The sequence below is a fragment of the Rhinolophus sinicus genome, chromosome 3 (assembly GCF_057876585.1).
Source record: "Rhinolophus sinicus isolate RSI-liver-muscle chromosome 3, RSI-T2T, whole genome shotgun sequence".
NCBI lineage: Eukaryota > Metazoa > Chordata > Mammalia > Chiroptera > Rhinolophidae > Rhinolophus > Rhinolophus sinicus.
In genome coordinates this window covers 45,308,373-45,329,982 of record NC_142503.1, presented here as the reverse complement: position 1 = coordinate 45,329,982, position 21,610 = coordinate 45,308,373, and the positions used below count along the sequence as shown (strand labels likewise).

General features: G+C 43.3%; 1 protein-coding gene and 1 long non-coding RNA gene across 2 annotated transcripts; both read right to left on the bottom strand.

The window, feature by feature from the left end:
• Positions 1-1,969: 1,969 nt before the first annotated feature.
• CARTPT (CART prepropeptide) lies at positions 1,970-5,270 on the bottom strand. The gene is made up of 3 exons (XM_019728230.3): positions 3,887-5,270; positions 3,375-3,458; positions 1,970-2,511 (listed from the first exon to the last, which is right to left on the bottom strand). The coding sequence occupies exons 1-3, from the start codon at positions 4,043-4,045 to the stop codon at positions 2,404-2,406; spliced, it is 351 nt and encodes a 116-aa protein (XP_019583789.1). The 5' UTR covers positions 4,046-5,270; the 3' UTR covers positions 1,970-2,403.
• Positions 5,271-5,549: 279 nt separating this feature from the next.
• On the bottom strand, positions 5,550-20,696 carry LOC148758483 (uncharacterized). The gene is made up of 3 exons (XR_016020633.1): positions 20,549-20,696; positions 9,039-9,125; positions 5,550-6,336 (listed from the first exon to the last, which is right to left on the bottom strand). It is a non-coding gene; the product is annotated as an uncharacterized LOC148758483 (long non-coding RNA).
• Between the last annotated feature and the right edge of the window lie 914 nt (positions 20,697-21,610).

Genomic DNA, 21,610 nt, shown 5'->3' with positions numbered 1-21,610 from the left:
AACCAATCTCAAAAGGTCTCTGAGCCTCATATGTGGATGACTACTTTTCTCATTAAAATTTTCTTAATCTTTAACATTCTTGTCCTCAATTAATAAACACACTAAGGCATTCTATTTGAAGAAAAGCTCTAATATTGATAAAATGAGAAGATTAAGTTACTTCCAACATGTCACTTAAGATTAAATGTTGCCATCATTAGTGTGGAATGTTGTTAACACAATAAACTTAAAACCTGGGCCTCCAGACAAAACTTTTGGGAAAAGCCTTTTCATACCGAGGCTGCAGATTCCCCATCAACAATCCCCCTTAAGTCTCTACCTTTTAGTTGTGTCCAACAAGAAAGAAGGGGTAGGAGTGTGGGGAACAAGTTAAAGGTGTTTAGAGCAGAGTTCTTGTTCCTTTCTTTAGACTACAAATTCCTCCAGCATCTCTTGCTTCCAGAGAAACATTCAGGCTGAAATAGGAAGCCGTTCTAAGTATTATCCCTGAGGGTCTTGCCTGTGCACTAATAAATGATTAAAGCAACTTTCTGATCTTATTTATTTAGGGCTGACATGAATGGGAACAGTTAAGAGACTCAAGAAGAAGGTTAGCATTTTAACTGAAATGCTCTCTGAAAAATAGCAGACTATGAAACTATTAAATAACTCTTTGCAGTTTTTAAAGATTAATACAATTTTAATCACAACTAAGCCTGTCATGGAGGAATTCAAATGGAAATGCGACCCCAAAAAATAAATTGGCACCCCAGTGAGCTAATTTATATTAGAGAAGAAAAGTTTTCTGGGGAATATGGGAGAACAAACAGTCTGTCCAAATGCCCAAAGTGACATGAAGTTAAAAGACAAACAAGCCTTTGGAGTCAGAGGGATTAGAGCTACAATCATAATTTAAAATCATGTGCCTTGAGTAAATTCCATCAGCTCTCTTGGTCTCTGTTTCCTCCTCTGAAACATGGTAATCATATCTATCTTGCAAGATTATTAAGGGAATTAGCCATGCTATTAGGTTGGTGCAAAAATAATTGTAGTTTAAAGGGTTTTCTCACCAACCTAATAATAGTAATAAAAACACTCAAATAGCAATTATGTATGAGAATATTTTCTTTCAGCATACTTTATCTCCCCATGAATCAGAGAAAGGACTTTCTTTTTCAATTCTACTATTATTCAGGTGCCCCTTGAGTTTGCATTAGGAAGCTGTAATCATCTGTTCCTGTCATGATGCTGTGTCTTAAATGTTAGTCTTGTTTAAACCCTCAGAAATGTGACCTCAGGTAAGCATTCAGAAATATTGAAAGGCTACTTTACATTTAAGATTTTTTGTATTTCTTGAGTTGAATCTGCTCCCATCAATTTTCGTTTGTTTCCCCTCAAAACTCTACTAAAATGACCATTTTTCCTTTGAACAGATAATTTTTCCAAAATTGTGTATTTACTAGAGGGAATAATTGAGTCTCACACCCTGGTTGCACCTAATATAGCTATTACTCTTGGACAAACAACAACCTCGAAAGAGTGCATTTAAAAAAAATGAATGCATGTTTTCTAATAACAGGGTTGCCAAAACAAAAGTCCTAATGTTTCAGATTGCTTTTAATGTGGCTAAAGCAAAAAACAATTTATCTTTTATTGGTCTTACTGTTAAAATTAAGGGATCTAGCTAAAGGTTTTAACAAACGAGATCATATCAACTCAGCTCCAACCATCTCCATCTCATCTCTCACACACACACACACACACACACACACACACACACACACACACACACACACGGCACCACTGCAATAAAAAAAAAAAAAAGAGAGTGTGTACAAAAGCTTGCGTGGCAAACTCCTAATTAATGACCACACTCCGTGGAGTCAAGGTGCTGTTCTCCCAAAAGACTGCTGCTTTTAAAATATTTCTCTTTGAAAACCACCGCATGATTAATCCCACCATTCCTACTTATGTAGAAACAACAGTGTACTGTGAGCAATTATTAAAAACACTTTATTATGTGTCATTTGTACATGCTTCGATTGCTGATGCTTGGGGTGATTTATTTTCCAGGTTGTGGTATCATCTACCAACATTCACGAGATCTAATTTTCACTCTGTCATGCCACACATGAAAATACAATGTTCAAAGCAAAGTTCCCCGACTTTACACAAAGATACACAAGAGTTTGTCAGACAAATAAAATAAGAAAAGAATACTTTGCACACGTGTGAACACCATACAAGGCATTATCCTTCACAAAGTAACATCTACTGTGTTCTTTTATTTGAAAACAGCAGGAAAAGAGCCCCTTCGCCCTCGGAGGGAAATGCAAATTTTGTTGCTAAAGCCCAACTCCAGGGATGAAGTGGTCCTCTCCGGGAAATACGGGGCGTGGGGACGGCTGGAGGAGGGTGGCCGCCTCACAAGCACTTCAGGAGGAAGGAATTGCAGGAGGTGCCTCGGGGACAGTCGCACAGCTTCCCGATTCTAGCTCCTTTTCGCACTGCGCACTGCTCCCCAGCGTCACACTGCGAACAACACAACACAATGCGTGGCCGTCCGGCATGCGCAGACCCAGCTCCCAACAGGTACCTCTCCCCACCAGCACAAGTTCTGCCTCGTGGGAAAGCTGGGTGGACCCTACCATCGTCACCAGAGGGCTACGTGTAGTCAGGCCTGAAACGCAGAGTCTTGTGCTTATAATTTCAGTGAGAGAACGTTAAAAGAAATGTGAATGATTGAGCCCCTCCTACATTCTTTCACCTTTAGCAGGTGGTAGATTACATTTCCTGACTCTTTTAATGGCTCATCTAAAAGAAAAAAATCAACCACACCATTTTTTCTAAGAAATAAACAGTAGATCTGTCATTTCTCAAAACCCTTGCTCCTCACTTTTGCCTCCTCACCCCAAGAAGAAAGATTTAAGTGTGTGTGTGTGTGTGTGTGTGTGTGTGTGTGTGTGTGTGTTTTCTCCAAGGAAGGGGACAAGCCCTGGTCAAGAATTTTGACCCTAGAACTGAAAAAACTAACAGTGCTTCGGCAGGCAGGAGGAAAACTGGAGGAACGAGAACTGAATAAATTTAAGGCCCTTCCCCCTCAGCATTCTTCCGGAGGTGCCAAAAGCTCATCTTCAGGAAAGGCTCCCTTCCACACAGACCCGAGCTCTGGTTCCTGGCACAAGTGTTTGAGCCTCCAAAATGGCCCGTCTATCTTTTGCCCTTAGAGACCACGGGCAAGGAGTGACCGTGGAAACAAAGGGGAGCCCAGAGAATCTGCAAACCAATTACCCGAATTATTTAGCCACTCCCGCAGGGAGAAGGCGTAAACAAGATTCAAGGTGGTATATTTCCTCTTGGAAAAACACGGGGAGGGGGCGAGGCCAAAGCCTTACCATGGGGACTTGTCCATACTTCTTCTCGTAGATGGGAATACGTTTACTCTTGAGCTTCTTCAGGACTTCCTGCAGCGCTTCGATCTGCAACACACCGCCCGGGAGCCCGAAGTTGCCGCCTTGGCTGCGAGCCCAGCCCAGGTGCTCACTTCCAGCCCTAGTTATGAGCCCCAGAACCACACACACTCCGCGCTGGGACTCCGCAGACAGGAAGGATGCTGGAGCAGCGGAAACTTAGGGAGCGCTGTCCCAGGTAGTGACAGCAGGTCCCGGAGCCGCTGAGGCTCCTGTCGCTCGGAAGAGCGGGGACGACAGATTCGCTCTACAGATTGCCGGGAGCCTGTGGGCTCGAGGGGGCCTTCGGATGACAGCGGGAGCCCGGACTTTGCGCTCATCTCCCCGCGCCCTGACTCTGAGAATGGGGGTGGGAAGGAGGGAAGAAAGGAGGGACGCATACAAAGGAAGGGACCGCCAGGCAGCCCAAGTGAGTCGGGGGCGTGGGGCATACTAACCAGCTCCTTCTCGTGGGAGGCGTCCTCCACGGCCGAGTAGATGTCCAGGGCTCTGGGCTGGAGCTCGGCGTCCTCCTGGGCACCGGCGCCCAGCAGAGGTAGCAGCACCAGCAGGGCGGCTCCCAGAAGGGGCAGCAGCCGAAAGCGAGGGCTCTCCATGGTGCTGAGACTGGGCGCTGCTGGGGCACCCCGCGCTCCCGCCTTTTATACCGAGCCCGAGCCCGAGTGCAGGGAAGGGTGGGGAGCAAAGGAGGAGCGGGGTGTGGAGGAGGGTCCAGGTCAACCGTCTGTAGGCAGCGATCCGCCGCCGCTTGACGTCAATGCCCGCCGGGCTCCAGGAGCCCGGGAACGAGGCTCTGCGCGCAGATGGGCAAGAGCGCCGAGACCGGAGACCCTGCACCCCCAATTGCTGTCAGCCCCTCGGCAAGGAACGCTCCCCAAGGGGCGTGAGCTGAAGTCGAGGGGCAAGAGGTGAGGAACGGAGAACGGGAGCGGGTCAGGAAATGGAAAACGCCTTCTAGGCAAGGCACAAGCAGAAGAGTCCCTCCCCATCACCTAGCAGCCTTGCCTGGACTCGCATCCCAGCCCCACACGTGGCAGGAAGAAGGGAGTGTTGCCTCCAGGTAGGCATGTTCCCTGAGCACCTTACTAGGCATAGGAGAGACGAATACAGTATATAAAAGAAAGAGAAATTGTAGCCTTCCTCACGATGGGTTCTTCAATGGAAACTGTGTGGTAATAATGAGAAAAGGGAAAAGAGACTGACCCGGATTCAGGGATGGTGTGGAGAGTGCAGAGAGCTAGACTCTGGTTCCAGTCTTGGCTCCCTCACTTAGAAGCTGTGTGACTTTGAGCAAAATAAAGAACCTCTCTGAGCCTCACCTTTTTCTTTTGTAAAACTGGAATTAAAAAGATGTACCTCACAAAGTTATCAGGAGGATGGAATTAAAGATTGGGTGTATAAAACCCCTGGCTCTTAGTACCACAAGCACTAAGCCTCCCTACCTCTCCCATTGAACTTTGAGACAGCGCAGGTAAGTGGTTGTGTGCGGTACCTTCATAAGCCCTCCTCCAACCCACCACCCACCTCTGATACCCAAGGAAGATACTAAAGGAGGTGAAAAAATGTAACTTCCTGTTTATGGAAATACCTCCAGAGATCAGAAGTCAGTGGTGAGCCAGGTCCTCAGTGACTTGTGAAGACACTGTTTATTTTTTACAGTTGGGGTACTTATAGCCTGAGTGCAAATGAAAGTTCCTGTAGAAGGGGTGATGTTTTCCCACTTAGCGGCTCATCGTACCTACCTGCCTACGTGGCTTCCTTCACCACACGCTTTCTCTCAAACTGCTCCTAAATCCACCCTCTCTTCTCCATGCCCTTTACTACCACCCCAGTGCTGGACAGCTGCCCCAACCTACGTCCTGCCCACTCCCAACCCCCATCCTTTCTTCTCTTGCCGCCCTCTAATCCATAACTCATCAGCAGCCAGAGTATTTTTCCCCTTAAAATACACTAAGGGCTTTGCATCTTACTAAGTACTGAATCTAAATTCCTTGTCCTGATTTACAAAGTATGGCATGATTTGTGTCTCTCTTCAATCTCATGTCCTACACTCTACCCCAGGCCTCTCCACTCCATCTTCACTGGCCTTTTTTTTTTTTTTTTTTTTTTTTTTTTTGGTTCTCTAACAAGCCACGCTCATTCTCATTTTGAGGTCTTTGCACTTACCTGGAAAGGTCTTCCTGCATCTCCAAATGGCTGACTGCCTCTTGTCATTTAAATCTCCATTTAAATGTCTTTGACCACCTAATCCAAAGTATCCACCAATTTATTCTCCACAGATTTATTGCTTAGTAGATGAAGTGAGTCATTGGGATAGTTAATACATAATATGTGTCTGGGTATTTCATTTATCAAGTACTTAATTGTTACTCAAATGCACAGGGGGAAGCAATTCAAGAAGTAATATCTCTTCTAATGAATAGTATACATATTAACAGCATCAAAATATTTTCCCTTGGCGTAAATCCAACTTGAAAATGTATCTAACACCTCCTCCAGCTCTGCGTTTCACACATACCTTTTGATTTTATACAACAAAACTTTGGTGGCAGCACATCATTTTACTGTTTAAACCTGACAGAGACATATTGGCACTCATTGCAAAAATCATTTCCGGTGATCTCAAAAACATTCTAAGCTTCAGAAGAAAAACAGCCCCAAGTAAGATTTTAGCCCATCCTTCTGCAAAGATAGAGTATTCCTAATGCAATACTCTCTCTCAAATTGTGTTCTACCCTGACACAAGTAATAACTTTCCCTTTGTGCCACTTCTGTTGGACAAATGACTCAAAAATTCAAGTCCTGCTGATATTGGGTGGCTGCTACCATCTTCCTGTACGCAGGACACCATTTTTAGTTGAGGCTGGTAAAGGGACCCTTGGACATCCTGTGAAGCAAGCAAGGTGCATTCGGTTATTTACACATCACAACACTTTGTTCACCTTTGAACAGAATGACTTGAGAAACTGTCGTTAGGAAGCACGGTACAGTAAGACTTCGGCCATTTTCTTCCCAAAGACAACTTATTTAAGTTATAACAAGGGAGGACACAAAAGCATAAAATGTTCTGCAGTCTTTACGTCATACTCTCTCAGGAGAATTTATATCTTCTTGCTACTTTGTAATGACTCCCTTAGAAAGAAAAACTCACCTTTATGCCCCCAAACAAGTGAAGAAAAGTTATAATTTGATTTAATCACTACTTCTCATATCAGGTATAGAAAAGGAAGGCAGGTCTCCTTGCAAAAGAAAAAGAGTGACCAGGAGATTTACTGTGGACAAACGTGTCTAACCATTCCTCGTAAGATAGAGTAGGCCTTCAGTTCTGCTCTTTGGAATAGCTCAAGGAGAGAAATATCATCATCAGATACCTGAGAAACTAGTGCCCATAAGATCAACTTGTAATATACCACTATCTGAGAAGAAAATGTAAAACGTTGGGAAAACCTCTTCTTATTGATGTCTATCTCTTGAGTTCTGAAACTTCCACTATAAAAATAACCCATTAATTGATTTGCAACTTGGCAAGAGAACAGTCTACCCTGCTTTGGTCTAAAATCCTTTAAACTATAGGAACTGATCAATGTTACTAAATGATAACTCTAGAGCCCTAAGATGTGAATAATGGGAAGACCCTCCCCTCAGACGCTAAAATGATGTTTTTTTCAAGCTCCAGTACCGCCCTCTCTCTCCCTCCTTCAAATTTTGAATAATTTCTTTTTCTCTATGGCCCAGATTGGCACTGGCCTTTTGGGTTATCATATTGCTCAACTGTCAGATTACTTTGTTATCTATTAGCCTCCTCTCCATGCCCACCCCCAGCCAAGTCTTGTGCAATAGCAAAACTTTCTCAGTTTCACTAACTTCTTAAATATTTGTATTTAAGAGTGCTTCTCTTGTGTTCACTGTGTATTCCTCCAAGTTAAACTGCACTCAGTTTTCTTTGGTATACATTTGTAATCTCTTAAGGGGTACACTTTTCAGTTCTCTATGGTTTGCTCTCCACTCTCCCTGCCTCCAGAAGAGAGATTCATTTCCATTGACAGTCATTTTCTGTTTACCAGCTTTCAATCCATAGCCTTCCAAAGGAGCTGGTGTTCAGTCTGTTCTGACTAAATATCTTTGTAACTGTCTGGAAGAAAATAATCTGTTCAGTAAAGGACACTGCTCAAGTGGGGGGAAGCACTGGAGATGAAAGCAAGAATATGTGCTTAAAGAACGATGTATAGTGCCAAGTGGGTAGGAGACTAATCGGGGGGAATCACTGTATAAATTATATAAATATCTAACCACTCTGCTGTACCAACTAATATAAAATAATATGGAATGTCAACTGTGGCTGGAAAAAATAATTAAGAAAAAGAACATGTGCTTTACAGACAGCCTTTGAAGGAGTAAAGCAGGGAAATTAAACAATGCTTTCTCTTAATGGTTTTAAGCTTTCAATTAAAAGGCCTTCAATTTCAAGCTTTGAAATGTAAAAAGTCTGAATGCCCAATATTTCCCCGCACGCTAAGTGCCATGAGGACCACTGAGATCATCGAGACACTGTTCTTGCTGGTGAACTTTGCACCTGGTCATGCCCGCAAATACCTACAATGCGACAACTCAGTGAGGTGAGGGCCCTAATAGAGAAAAGGAAACCCAGAGAAGACATAGATTAACTCCCTCTAGAGTAGAAGCTTCATGAAAAGAAAAGTGGCGTATGAGCTGTTGGGTCTTAGAAAGGGGGTAGAATCTCAGCGGTAACAAACATCCCACTCTGGGGCATTGGGTGCCTGTGGGCAATATAAGTGAAGTCACAGAGGCAGGGGCTTCTTGGAAAACAGTGACGGGCCTGGGTTGCTAGAGAGTAAGGTACCTGGAGAATGTGAGAGGTAGAGCTGTGCAACAGGAAACTGTAGAGTTGAGAAAGAAAGCACAGAGCAGCAGTAGGTAGTGCCAATGAACAGGAAGTGGGAGCATAGGCGAACAGAGAGGATTGAGTTTTTCAAATGCTAACACAAAAAGCAAGCTTTTTGACCTGTAAAGTTTAGCCTAAGAAAAGTAGCCTGTCAGATATAGGGAGGTGTCACTGATGAAGAGACACTTGCCCTGTACAAAGAACCTTTCTCTGGTTTTCTTTGGCCAGCATACCTGCAGTGCAGCAGCAGGAGTGACGCGCTCCTACGCCACACTCCCTATGCCACATCTATTAACAGCTCATCTTCCCCTATGACTTTTCTGGATCCAGATCTCCTGAACTTATAGGATTCACACGAAAGCAGCAGACTAGGATGCTCCAAAAGATGAACAATACGACTTAATAGAGAGCAATTTGAATCCTTCAATGGCTGCTCCTTGCCTATAGTTTCAAGTTAGTGTCTCAGCACGATGTCAAAGTTTCTCAGTTTGGTCCTGACCCATATTTCCAATCTCATTTTCCTCTACTTCCAACCAGTCCTGTACGATATCCTGTATTTTATTTTGCCAGTATACCATACTTATCTCTTAATTTTGCACTGAATTAGAAGAACAGACTAGGTTATGCAGCCATAACAAACAACCTCAAAATCTCACTAACTTGAAAAAAACAGATATCTCACTCACATGTGCATCAGGGTTGATAGAATGTTGTGTTTATCATGGTCACTCAGAGACCCAGACTGACTGAACAGCCATGTTGCTGCTTGTGTTCTAGAGAGAGAGAGAGAGAGAAAAAAAAAAAAAAGAGAGCTCTGGAAAGTGTTGAACAAGGTGTTAATAGCTTTGGCCCAAAAGTGATAATTCACTTTTGCTTCCCACTCATTAGCCTGAATTAGTCACATGGTTCCAAAATAAAAAGGATTAAAAATGGCAGTGCTACCGTGTACCTAGAATGTATTAATGACTACCACATGCATTCTGCATGTTTATTCCTCTGCCTTTGTCTATGACCTTCCTTAAAAACCCCACCTTGAACATATAAAAAGCTCATGCTTCAGGACACATCCCATCTAAAGCTTTCCTCAGCCGCTGCTCCATCACACCACGTTTTTGTTTTCATAAAACTCTATACATATGCTTAGTAAAACACCTAACATGTGTTATATCATATTGTCATATGATGTAATCATAGCTCACTTGCTAAACCAGGAGATCTTTGAGGGCAGAGACTATATCTAATCACCTTTCTATTCCCAGTATTCAGTTTGGTGCCTGATACACAGACAAGGAAGGGAAAGTTAGTTGTTATGAAATAAAGATAACATTTACACACTAACTAGATGACTTTTCCATAAAGTATATAATTTATTAAGGATAGATTCATTAGACCGTTTAAAAGCACCGCCAATTTACCATCTAGAAACACTTATATGAGGGAGAAATGTGCCAGAGGGTACAACTGTTTCACAGGTAGTCAGTTTCAGAAATAGGATTTCTGAGGTACAGACTATGACCTCTCTCAACATTTCCTCTGATAATTAACGGCATTTCAGTTGTAAAGTGGAAATTTTTTCCCAAATGCAAAACTTGTATCACTAGAAAGAAGGGTATTGTCTCCACATTCCTGTTACAGATTTGTACGTCACTCCTTTTCTCTCACACTCTCTATACAGTACAATATGGGAAGAAAACTGGGACAGGACCACATCCTAAGAAACCTTGGGAAGTTTAAAACCTGTCCCTAATCACCAATATCCAGACTATAGATGTAAAGAAGTGACTCTTGCTGGGCAGATGTTTGGCTTAATTGACATCTAAGGTCACTTTTAAAACCACAGTTTTGGGGCTGTTCTATGCCTCCTTCAGAACTCATCAAAGTGAAGTCTAGTTCTTTTGACATAAACTCTCACCTCAGGAGAAACAGAATACCATCCGGCCTGATCCAAAGAGGCAGGGCCTGAGGGCAAATGTATGTTTTATAGGAAGAAGCATCCTCAGTGAGTCTCTCCTTTAACTTTTTAGGGGATCTGGGGCCCTAACATATCTCTATTGTGCATCAGCCAAAGTTTAATCTGGTTCTGGTTTTAATGACACATCCATCATGTTGGTTTGGCTTATCAGCTAAGTCAGGCCCAACTTCTCCTGCTCTGTACGCTAGATGTACTGACATTCAAATCTTTGCACTTCCCATCAAACTATCTCTCTAAAGCCAGTCTGGCAAGGCCTCTGAGATGGATGGGCTAGCAACCATTTCTTAAGCTCCGCCAACATTTACAGGAAGTCCACAGAGACTGTGCTTATTACTCAGGAAGGTGAGATTACAGTGGGACTTTGAGGAGACTGAAACCTACAGAATGGCAGGCTTGCCGAAGGTCGTGTGTCAAGTTTTCCTCTCCTATTAACTGACGGCTGGAAGACAGTTGTTTGGAAACCCAGTTTAACTTTATGAACAGGATTATAGACAAGGCCTCCCTTATATTTATATACAGAAGAAGCTTTATGAGCTTAGGAAAGGCAATCCAATCTGAAGAGGGGTGCCAGGGTACATGCCTTAAAGCTTCATTTGTCATAGGGAGTCACTGTTTTAGGGGGACCTCAGGGTAGTAACAATGGACATTTTGAGAATGCTGAAAAACAAACAAAAAACCCTCAACTTTTCTCAGCGCCCCATAGCCCCTTAATTTTCACCCTTCTCTAGGAAAGATAGCTATTCAATTGTACTCTCCTCTTTTAGACAGGCTCTGGGGCCACTACACCCATTCATCTAAGGATGTGAGCTATTCCTTCTCTTTTCTGTACATCATGGCAGTCTGTGGAGACCATTACCCGTGACCCACTGTATGATCATACTGTGTTACTATTCACAAATATTCAGTGCCACTCCCTAGAGGAGGATCACACTTGATTTGACAGGAGGGCCCTGTTCAACAACTAAGTGGCCATGTGACTCACTTTCACCAATGAAATATAAGCAAAAGTATGATGTGTTGTTTCCATGGGAAAGCTTTAAAAGTCAGTGCTGTTTTTCCTCTTCCATGATGATTGGCAATGTTGCAGATAGAGGTAGCTCTGTTGGCCTGGGTTATAGAGGGTTTGGAGGAAAGAAAACGTTGAGCATGCCTACAACCAGCCTTCAATGGACATACAGTGTGAGTGAGAAATACACTTTTGTGGATGTAAGCCACTGAGCTTTGGGGGACATTTGTTTCTACAGCATAATTTAGCTCAATCTGACCAATTCAGGCAGACAGACTACCATGTCCACCAAACCATCTCATAGAAAGTATTAGTTCTCTATTGCTGCATAACAAATTACCCCAAAGTTTAATGGCTTAAAACAACACATATGTATTATCTCACCATTTCTGTGGGTCAGGAATCCAGACATGGTTTAGCTAGATCCTCTGCTTCAGAGTCTGTCAGGAGTCTACGATCAAAGTGTGTCCCAAGGCTGCAATCACAAGGTGTTGACGAGGGCTTCAGTCATCTCAAGGTTCAACTGAGGCAGGGTCCACTTTCAAGATAACTCAGTGGTTCTTGGCAAGATTCAGTTCCTCACAGGCTTTGGACTAAAGCCTCAGTTACCTGCTGGCTCTTGACCAGAGGCTGCCCTCAATCCTTCCAGGTGGCCCTCTCTATCAGAGCAAGCATGCGAGATGGGCCTGAGAGAATGGTAGCAAAACAGAAGTCACTATCTCTTCTAACCTAATCACGGATGTGACATCCCATTGTTTTGGCACATTCTATTCACTGGATCCCACCCACATGCAGGGGTTTTCATAAGGGTGTGAATATCAGGATACAAGGATCTCTGGGAACCAACTTAGAAACTGTCTACCACAATGACTCTGTCAAAAAGAAATAAATGAACAAGAATTGTGCAAGAACCTAAGCTTGAGTGGTGAGGTAAGAAAAAGAAATGTGGAGTCTTATAGCTGGGGCTCTGATACATAGAAAGGTTAAATACGTTGCCTCGGGTATACAGTTAGAAGTAAAGCCAGAACTAAAATTCAGGTCAGTGCTATTTTCACTAGACTGAGATAAGTGAAAAATTAAATAGCAATATAAGACAAATTGCATTCAACTGAAACAGAAGCTAGACCATCAATTGCTAATTGAATTGTCAAATAAATCATCCAGACAATGAGTGAATTAAAAGTGCAGCGAAGGCAAGCTCTTTAAGCTGGGGCAGTCACAAAGGTAGGTCATGATATGAACTAGGCTTTAAAGGGTAGAATTGTTGGAACAGAGAAAGGCAAATTCTTCTTGGCAAGGGACTGGCCAAGCTGAGGTTTCTTCAGGGCTACTGTCCCCAGGCATCACATGGGAATGCTACTCTTCTCTCTTCAATCTCTATTCATCAGACGACATTTTCCAAACAGGCTGTCTCTGGCACACTGCGCATCCGAGGCAAGGCCAGATAGAGACCCTTTGATTTACCTTTAGAGAAAGGGGTTCCCAGCTTGAGGTGGAAGTATCAGAATCAACTGGAAGTTTTTGTTCACTAAACTACATGTGTTTATACCCCAACCCCAAAATCTGGGTACCAGAATTTCTGTGGAGAAGGGCAGTCTGTCTAGCTCATGTCATTGGAAAAAGTTGCCCCCAGTGATTCTGATATAACCTGATGGACATTACCCCCTGCTATATGTGTCAGTTGAGGAATACCACTTAGGGGATCTTTGCATCATCTAGTGAGCTGTCAGGGAGCACACTTTGTCCTAAAAGATCTCCAAGGCCAAGACTTTTCAGGATTCCAATACCCTTCCCTCTTAAAACATGAATAGCTTGATAGCTAACACAGTATGGATGGATGAAATCAAGTCACAGCTCAACAGGGATCTCCATTGTCCCCTCATTGAAAAGGTCATGAACAAGGGGCTTTCCAAGGGTGCCTAACATGCAGAGATAAGCCCCCAAAATAATAATAAATAATTAAACCTGATGAAAGACTTACTTACACCTACCTTGAGCAGATATTGTGTTCCAATTCTGTAGGTGATAAAACTGATTATTTAAGTAACTGGATCCAGGTCCCCAGGTGGGTCAGAAAGAATTGGACCCAGATCCTTTGAAAACTTTGTTTTCTTATTTACATTGTTCTGCCATGTTATCAACTTTATCATTTTTAAAAAGGTGAGAAAAAAGAGCAAACGAAAGAGAAAAGCTCTCTTTTTCTCACCTTTTTAAAAATGATAAAGTTGACAAAATGGCAAAACAATGTAAATAAGAATACAAAGATTTCAAAGGAAAAGAGAAAAATAAAACTTGAATTCTAAAATAATTTCTAAATATTGTGAAAGATAGTCCCTAATAATCAAAGAACCCCATTACTCCCTGAAAAATCAAGTCCTTTTCCATTGAAAGCTGCAGAAATGTAGGTTGAGTCTCCAAGTGCAAGCTCTGACTTTCTAAATGTGAAATGGGACTCTGTCTTATGACTGAGATCTTAAATTTTGGACTGAGATCAACCTTGATGCCCCTTCGGAGATCTCCCAGACAGACTGCAGAGGCCCTTGAGGGACTTTTGGTTGATGTAAGAGCAAAGACTTCACCCTGTGCTGACACAAACGCTTCATGCCTGACCAATGAGGAGAGACCCTGAGGAGCCATAGCTACAAACAAATACGATGCTTTTGCCCAGATGCAAATGTCATTTTCTGCCATTTGCACTCTTAGCCAGGGTAGCCCTGGATAAAGACATCAGTGATGGACATGGCCTTTTCCCAGAGCCCCGCTGTGGGGATTGGAATGAACTATAACTGTAGCTTTGCCCACAGCAGTCATCAGATACCCGCAGAGACCAAGCTCTCCCCGTGCTTGCTAATGAAATTTCTCCTCGGGAATGAAAAAGACTTCATAGAAACCTGTCAAATTTGTTTTATTTTTTTTGTGTTATTATTATGTTTTATTTCTGAAGCACATGTGCACGTGAGAGCAAGTAGCTTCTAAATGTCATTACCTGTTTCCTAAGAATCTTAATATTTGCCATAAGATGGTATTGATGTTTGAGCATTTATAAGGAAAACTTTGAAATACTTTATTCCTTTCTCGTCTATTCTCTTTCTCCAGAATTCTGTGAAAACACATCTTAGCTCTGAAAGTGTTGATGTAACCATTGTAAGGGCCCAGTTACATGTGAGTACATCAGGATGAGGTCAATGAATGGAGCTGCCCAAGAGGTGCCTGGAGACCTATGAAAACAGCAATTTTGTGTACAAGACTTCATCAACCCATTTCTCTGAAAGAGACCGAAGGCTGGCTGCTAATTACGGGCAAATCCTAAGCAGAGCTTCCTAAATTGTTGCAGATTAGAACCACCTTGGGAACTTTTCAAACAATATCCCCCTTATAGATTCTGATTCAATCAGCCTGGGGTGGTGCCGGGAAAGGGTCATTTGAAAGCTCTCCCAGTGGAAGCCAGAAGTCCTTCCCTCTCAGTGATCACTATGGTTGTTCTGGTGCCTACACTGAACTGGGCATTTGGCTTTCTTAGCTTTGCTCTAGCCTAGGGGTTGCAAGCTCAGACATCTATGGGGGCCAGCAAGCAAGATAAGGCATGAAGGGGGCCAGATACAAGGCAACAGAGAGTGGTACAACTTTTTCAATAGGAGACGGAAATTTGGATTTGTACATGACACTTCCTAATTTTAAAATGTTGACAACTGATTTAAAATGAAACTCTTTGAAAGTGCACAAGGCAGCAGCCTTGGTTCCCACCAGTAGTGTTTCCTACACTTGGTCCTGTGATGACCTGGGTATATCTTTCTCTTGGTTACGGTAAACTAGAAAATTAAGGCAAGAGAGAACACATCCGCAGAACTTGATTGCATGACCTGGTAAACACTGCCCCATCAGTCGGGGGTGGGGAGTGGTTCTCATTTATACTCATGTATCTTTAATTGACATGCAACAAGACTGTGGTTATAGGGAAAGCACAGGAATATCCCCTCGACCAAGATGCATGCCCCTGACCCAAGAGGCTTCCCCAGGCCTTAGACAAAGATATGCCACTGAGTCCAAGACTTCAGAGTAAACTCAACAAAAATAAGAAGAATAACTCTCCCAGAGATCGTTGTTGGGCCTTTTTGTTAAGCTCACCGATCTGGGAGTATGGTATGTGGGGAAGAGCAGGCCTTGAAGCCAGACACCTACCCACGGGACAGCACCGGGCAAACCAAAGCATCGTCTGAGCCTCAAACTCCACATTAATAAAATGGGCAGAAAAACACCTTCCCCAGAGAGTTGCAACGATTAAATGGAATGAATACGGAGCACCCAGCACAGTGCCTGGCACATAGAATGCATACCATACATTCCCAATCAGAAGAGGCCACCGTTTTCATTCCTTGGTAATCGAACTAAACCCTCATAAGTGAAAAGTTCTTCCAAATATATAATTTAATTCTAAATTACTTTTGTTTACCTGCAACAGTTGACAATTACACATTCCTTCCACATATTTGAACACAGGTAATAAATGTCTCCTCCCATCGTAGCTCTTTCTCCTTCCAGTGTTTTTCCAAGGCTCTAGTGATTCTGTTCCCCTCTGAGTTCTGCCCACCTACCACATGCCTCAAGTACAAACTCTGACAATTAAGTTCGCGAACTTGCCACTGTGTGCTTCCATTGGCAGCACTGTACAAACAGCTCGGTAAGGTTTCATAACCTCGGTATATCAGCATCTCACAGCTGTGTTCATGTCGACATGTGGCGGTGTCTTGCTGAGTGGCGTTCATTATTGTTGCGTGCTTTTGTGTGCCGTCACAAAAATGTCTGAGCTTGAATTAGAGCAATGAACAAATATTAAATTTCTTGTGAAACTTGGCAAGAGTGGAAGTGAAATCAGGGACATGTTAGTCCAAGTTTACGGGGATAATGCCGTGAAGAAAATGCAGTGTACAAATGGATTAAACATTTTTCTGAGGGGAGAGAATGCATCACTGATGAAGAGAGGTCAGGGCGGCCAGAAACGAGCAGAACTGACAAGAATATTGCAAAAATTCATCAAATTGTGCATGAAAATTGTCAGCTGACTGTGAGAAGCATAGCAGACCAAGTAAGCATCAATAAAGAAACAGGAAAATCTTAACTGACAATCTTGGCATGAGAAAGGTGTGTGCAAAAATGGCCCCAAAGGAGCTCACTGATGAACAAAAGTAAAGGAGAGTCAAAGTTTGCCAAGACCTTTTGAAGAGGCAAGATGATGTTTTGGGCCACGTTATCACTGGTGATGAAACATGGGTGTACCAGTACGACCCTGAAACAAAGCGTCAAAGTGCATAATGGAAGTCAGCCAATTTTCCACAACCGAAAAACTTCTGTCAGTCCAAATCAAGAATCAAAATGATGTTGCTAATTTTTTTTGAAATCAGAGGGATTATTCATTATGAATTTGTACCAACTGGACAAACAGTTAACCAAGTTTATTATTTGGAAGTGCTGAAGAGGCTGCGTGAAAAAGTTAAATGAAAACAACCAGAACTTTTTGCCAACAATTTTTAGCTCTTGCATCATAACAGTGCACCAGGTCACATGGCACTGTCTGTGAGGGAGTTTTTAGCCAGTAAACAAATAACTGTATTGGAACACCCTCCCTACTCACCTGATCTGACCCCCAATGACGTCTTTCTTTACCCGAAGATAAGGATATATTGAAAGGAAGACATTTTGATGACATTCAGGACATCAAAGGTAATATGACGACAGCTCTGATGGACATTCCAGAAAGAGTTCCAAAATTGCTTTGAAGGGTGGACTAGGCACCAGTGTCAGAACATAGCTTCCCAAGGGGAGTACTTTGAAGGTGACCATAGTGATATTCAGCATGAGGTATGTAGCACTTTTTCTAGGATGAGTTCGCGAACTTAATTGTCAGGCATAGTATATCACAGTATTTATCACCTGCTACTAAGCATACCATAATGTGAAAACATCACAACTTAGCAGTCTGCATATAGTTGCCTGACATTACACTTAGGCAAGATACTGTGTGTTGTTCATTTTTCCATCCGCTTCAGATATAGAAACGTCACCCAGGAGATCGAAATGTCACCCAAGGCCTTTTCTCCAGCCTCTTTCTGCAAAGCCCCATCTTGCCTCTAGCACCCACTGCCGGTTATGAAATCCCATTTCCCATCTTGGTGGGCTCTGCATTCTGAAAAGCAGCTACAGTCGCGGCTCACCCTTTTCCAGGACATCTGTTTATATTCAATTTAATTCCACAAACATGTAGTGACTTCTCTACTCAAGCCCCGGGGAGGAAAAGCTGAACAATACACAGCCCTTTGCTCAAGCTCCCACAGAACTGAGATTATATGTCAAGTTTGCCTGAGGGTGTGACACACCCATCAGTGATGGGGCAGCTTTTATTAATCTTTCTCTGTTCTGTATCTCTTCACCAAGCCATCCATCTCTGATTCAGATTCTCTGGCCCAGAAATAGAATGGGTATGACTATTAACTAACATAAGTGATTATTTTAAAATAAAGAGCTTCTTTGTCCAAATGGACTTGAAGGAGATCAGGATATGCTACCCCAAAATATGCCACCTTGACATAAGGATTATTTGGATAAGAATTGGAACTGAAGGCAATTGAGAATCAACAGACACAGGAGTTTTCTGCCCTCCCCTTGTCTGCCTAAAAGCAGGACATAAATTTCGCTTAGTGAAGGTGTCCCCCGCTCCTGTACCAGGAAGCAGAGAGTGACTGCTATCACCAAAGATGAAGATCCCAGCACCCAGATGAATCTATAGAAATAAACCTTACTAAGATAGCCCTTATGCTCCATTAGTCATTAGTTTCTCCCATGTATTTCCTAGTCACTTCCTCACAATTTATCCTCCCTTGAAGCCCTCTTTCCTTTGTTAAGAAGTCCCAAGTCTAACTGCTTCTTTGAGTTTCACTGCTTTTTTATGGACTCCCTGCACGTAAATATTTTTAAAACTTGTGTGTCTTTTCTCCTGTTAATCTGCCTAATGTCCATCAAATTCACAGGCCCCAATCACTGAACCTAAGAGGGTGAAGGAAAAGTTTTTCCTTCCTAACAATCTCCTTAAAAGAAGAGGATTTCGGGGACAGTATATGTACACCCCAAACCTAAAGACCTGCACCCCTTTCTTGGAAGGTGCATTGTAGTTGATCTCATTAGCAAACAATGATTGAGTCTTTGTGCACGCAGGGCCGCAGAAGGATAATAACAAACACTTACTTGCCCCTGAGCAATGGCGAGGCTGTTGCGGGTGGGATGAGGGGGCCATCCCACAACTTATATAGCACAGTGTGAGATAAACTATAAAAGAGGAAAGCACAGAATACTCCACACTGGAAATCGCAAACTGTGTTTCTAGCCTCTTCAAATCCCATTCTCCAACATAGCAGCCGTAGTGTTCTTTTTAAACATAAATTGAGTCTTGTTCCCCTGCTTAGATCCCTTGAACACTTACCTTTGCACCTCGTATGAATTCCTAACTCTTTTCATGCTCCATCCTCATTCACTGGTTTTTCTGAGCATCTACTAGGCTGTAGGTGTCAATTTATTTCTTTTCATGCCGTTCCCCCTGACCCCAACCTACTCCTGAATTGTTTCTTCTTGTCCTCTAGGTCTTTTACTCTAATGTCACTTCAAAGAGGCCTTCTCCAACCACCCAAAATAACTGCTCTTTGTTATTCTTTATCACAGAACTCCATTTCCTGCAGAGCACTTATCACTGTCCATAATTGAGTAAGTTGTTTCCTTCTTAAATGTTTATTTTCCTCCTTAGACTGTAAACTCAGTGAGGGTGAGGATGTGGTCTGAGTAGAACAATACCAGCCACAGTGTCCAGAGAATGAACAGTTGTGTGTGAGGAAATGAGCAGCAGGTCAGCCTTCAGGGCCACCCTTCTCACCCCCTACCTTGACATGCTGGGCTGGTGCTGTCTGCAGCCAGCCACCCCTCACCTGGTCACGCCTGGCAGGTACAGATACTCCCACAGATGCCTGGCACACCCAGCAATAATTCAGGCCCCTTTGCAGTTACATTCCTGCTTTCCCTCCCCTCCCCAGAAAAGCTTTAGAAAGCCAACTGGGTGGAAATAAAAGCCTGTTCCTTCCCATCCCTCCTCATCCAATGTCCCATGTTGACAGTCATGTGTATACACACACACACACAGGAGAGGCATGCCTAGGGTTCCACTGACAGAGACACAAACTGCCAAGAGCATCTCCTATGAAGGGCAATTGTGGCTTTATTCTAAGATCTTTAACTCTTGGTCCTTCACTCCCAAGTTGTTTCCTAAGGGAGTCTATGCTGGGCCTTGATCTAGGGCTCCTGCTGAAACCCACAAGTCAGGCCTGAGGACAGTCTTGTGGCTGTCACCCAAAACATCAAGTGTGACAACAGTTCCCAACAGTGCCTGTGAGTGACTGCACCATGGAGTGACATCATACATGACTTACTACTAGACTTTCAATGCCGCACAGCACTGTCTTCATCATAAGATCTGGAAAGTACAGATTTGATGCCTCCAGAACAAAATAGCTAACATCTCTTTTCCGAGGGGATCAGACAGTTTGAGCTGAAATGGGTGCTAATAATACCCACAGATTGCATCTCAAGGACCATTTCCCTGAACTAAGCCTGGGTGTTGCTGTCAGAGAAATTACTCCTTTATAGCTGCACCCACTGGGAAATTTTCAGTTCTAAAATTTATAGCATTAGAGAAATGGGGAAAATAAAAACCTGTTACAATTATATAATGAAGAGGTGGGGAGTCATTAAGAGATTTAGATAAACATTGTGTCTGTGTCCTACTATAAGCACATTAAAATTACAACTAAATTATATGACAATCAATCTGGAGAACCATCTGAAGTCTAGCTAAACAGAGGTCCTACGACTAAAAATGTAAAGCGGAAGCCACATTGAAACTGGTAGAAGGCACAGAGATGCAGAATTGGTCCCAAACCTCCATGTTGAGAACCAGGAGGGATAGCTCAGCCATGGATATTCCCTCTGGAAGAGCAAGGGACCTCAGCCCCACACACCAGCCTCCCCAGCCTGGAGTACTGATGCCGGGAAGAGGAGCCCCCCCATCTCACTGTGAAAAGCAGTGGGGATTCCAACCATCTGGGTGGGAAAGAAGGCTGCGGGAAACCCAGACATCCTCTTAAACAGCTTGCGCACACTCTCACTTGCTCGCATGCACTCACCTTGGGTTCTAGCAGAGGGAGGATGGTGGCCTGGGAGGCGTCGGAGACAGACGGGGTAACAGACTGAGGTGTGTGGCTTTCGGGGGGAGGAAGGAAGAACAATCCGCACTTTCCCTATATGAGGTCCTTCTCCCATGCAGCTGGTAGGTGGGCGCCATCTTTACTGTGTTGAGCCCGCCCCCATCACAGCCAAATCTGAATCTGATTGGTCTTTTGAGCTCCACTGCTCCACCCTGTTGACTCACTGGGACCACGCTCCACCCAACTCCTACTTTCTCTGTGTGCAACCAGCCCTGCCTGCATTGCACACTTTCCTGGAAAACTATCAGAGTCTGGCAGACCTGCAGCAGGCAGCAACTGGCCTCGGTGTGCTCTGAGACTTTTGTTGAGTAGCTCCAGTCTCAGCACTGGCACCAAACCAGAATTTACATTAACCTGCTGACTACAACTCTTTCCACTCTAGTGACTCCCTGAGACCCTGTCTCACCCAAATTGCATACTGCACAAGGCTCTATCAGCAGCTGAACCTTAAGGGAGGTGGCAGGTGGCAGCAGGCCTCGGAGTGTCCTGGCTTTTTGGGGACCTACCCCAGCATGTAAATGAATTAAACACTTCAGTCAAGAGACATAGAAGGGCTGAATGGATAAGAAAACAAAACCCTTACATATGCTGCACACAAGAGACATACTTCAAATGAAAGACACATACATACAGAAAGTAAAGGGATGGAAAAAGTTTTTTCATGAAAATGGAAACAAAGATAAACAAAAAGCTGAGGTAGCAATACTTACACCAGACAAAATAGACTAAAACAAAGGCTGTAAGAAGAGACAATGAAGGACCCAGTAATCCCATTTCTGTGTATTTACCCAAAGAAATCCAAACACTACTTTGAGGGGACATGTGCATCCATATGTTCATTGCAGCATTGTTTACAATGGCCTAGATATGGAGGCAGCCCGGGTGTCCATCAATGAATGAATGGATAAAGAAGAGGTAGTACATATATATAATGGAATATTGCTCGGCATGGAAGAGAATGGGTTCTTGCCATCTGCAGTG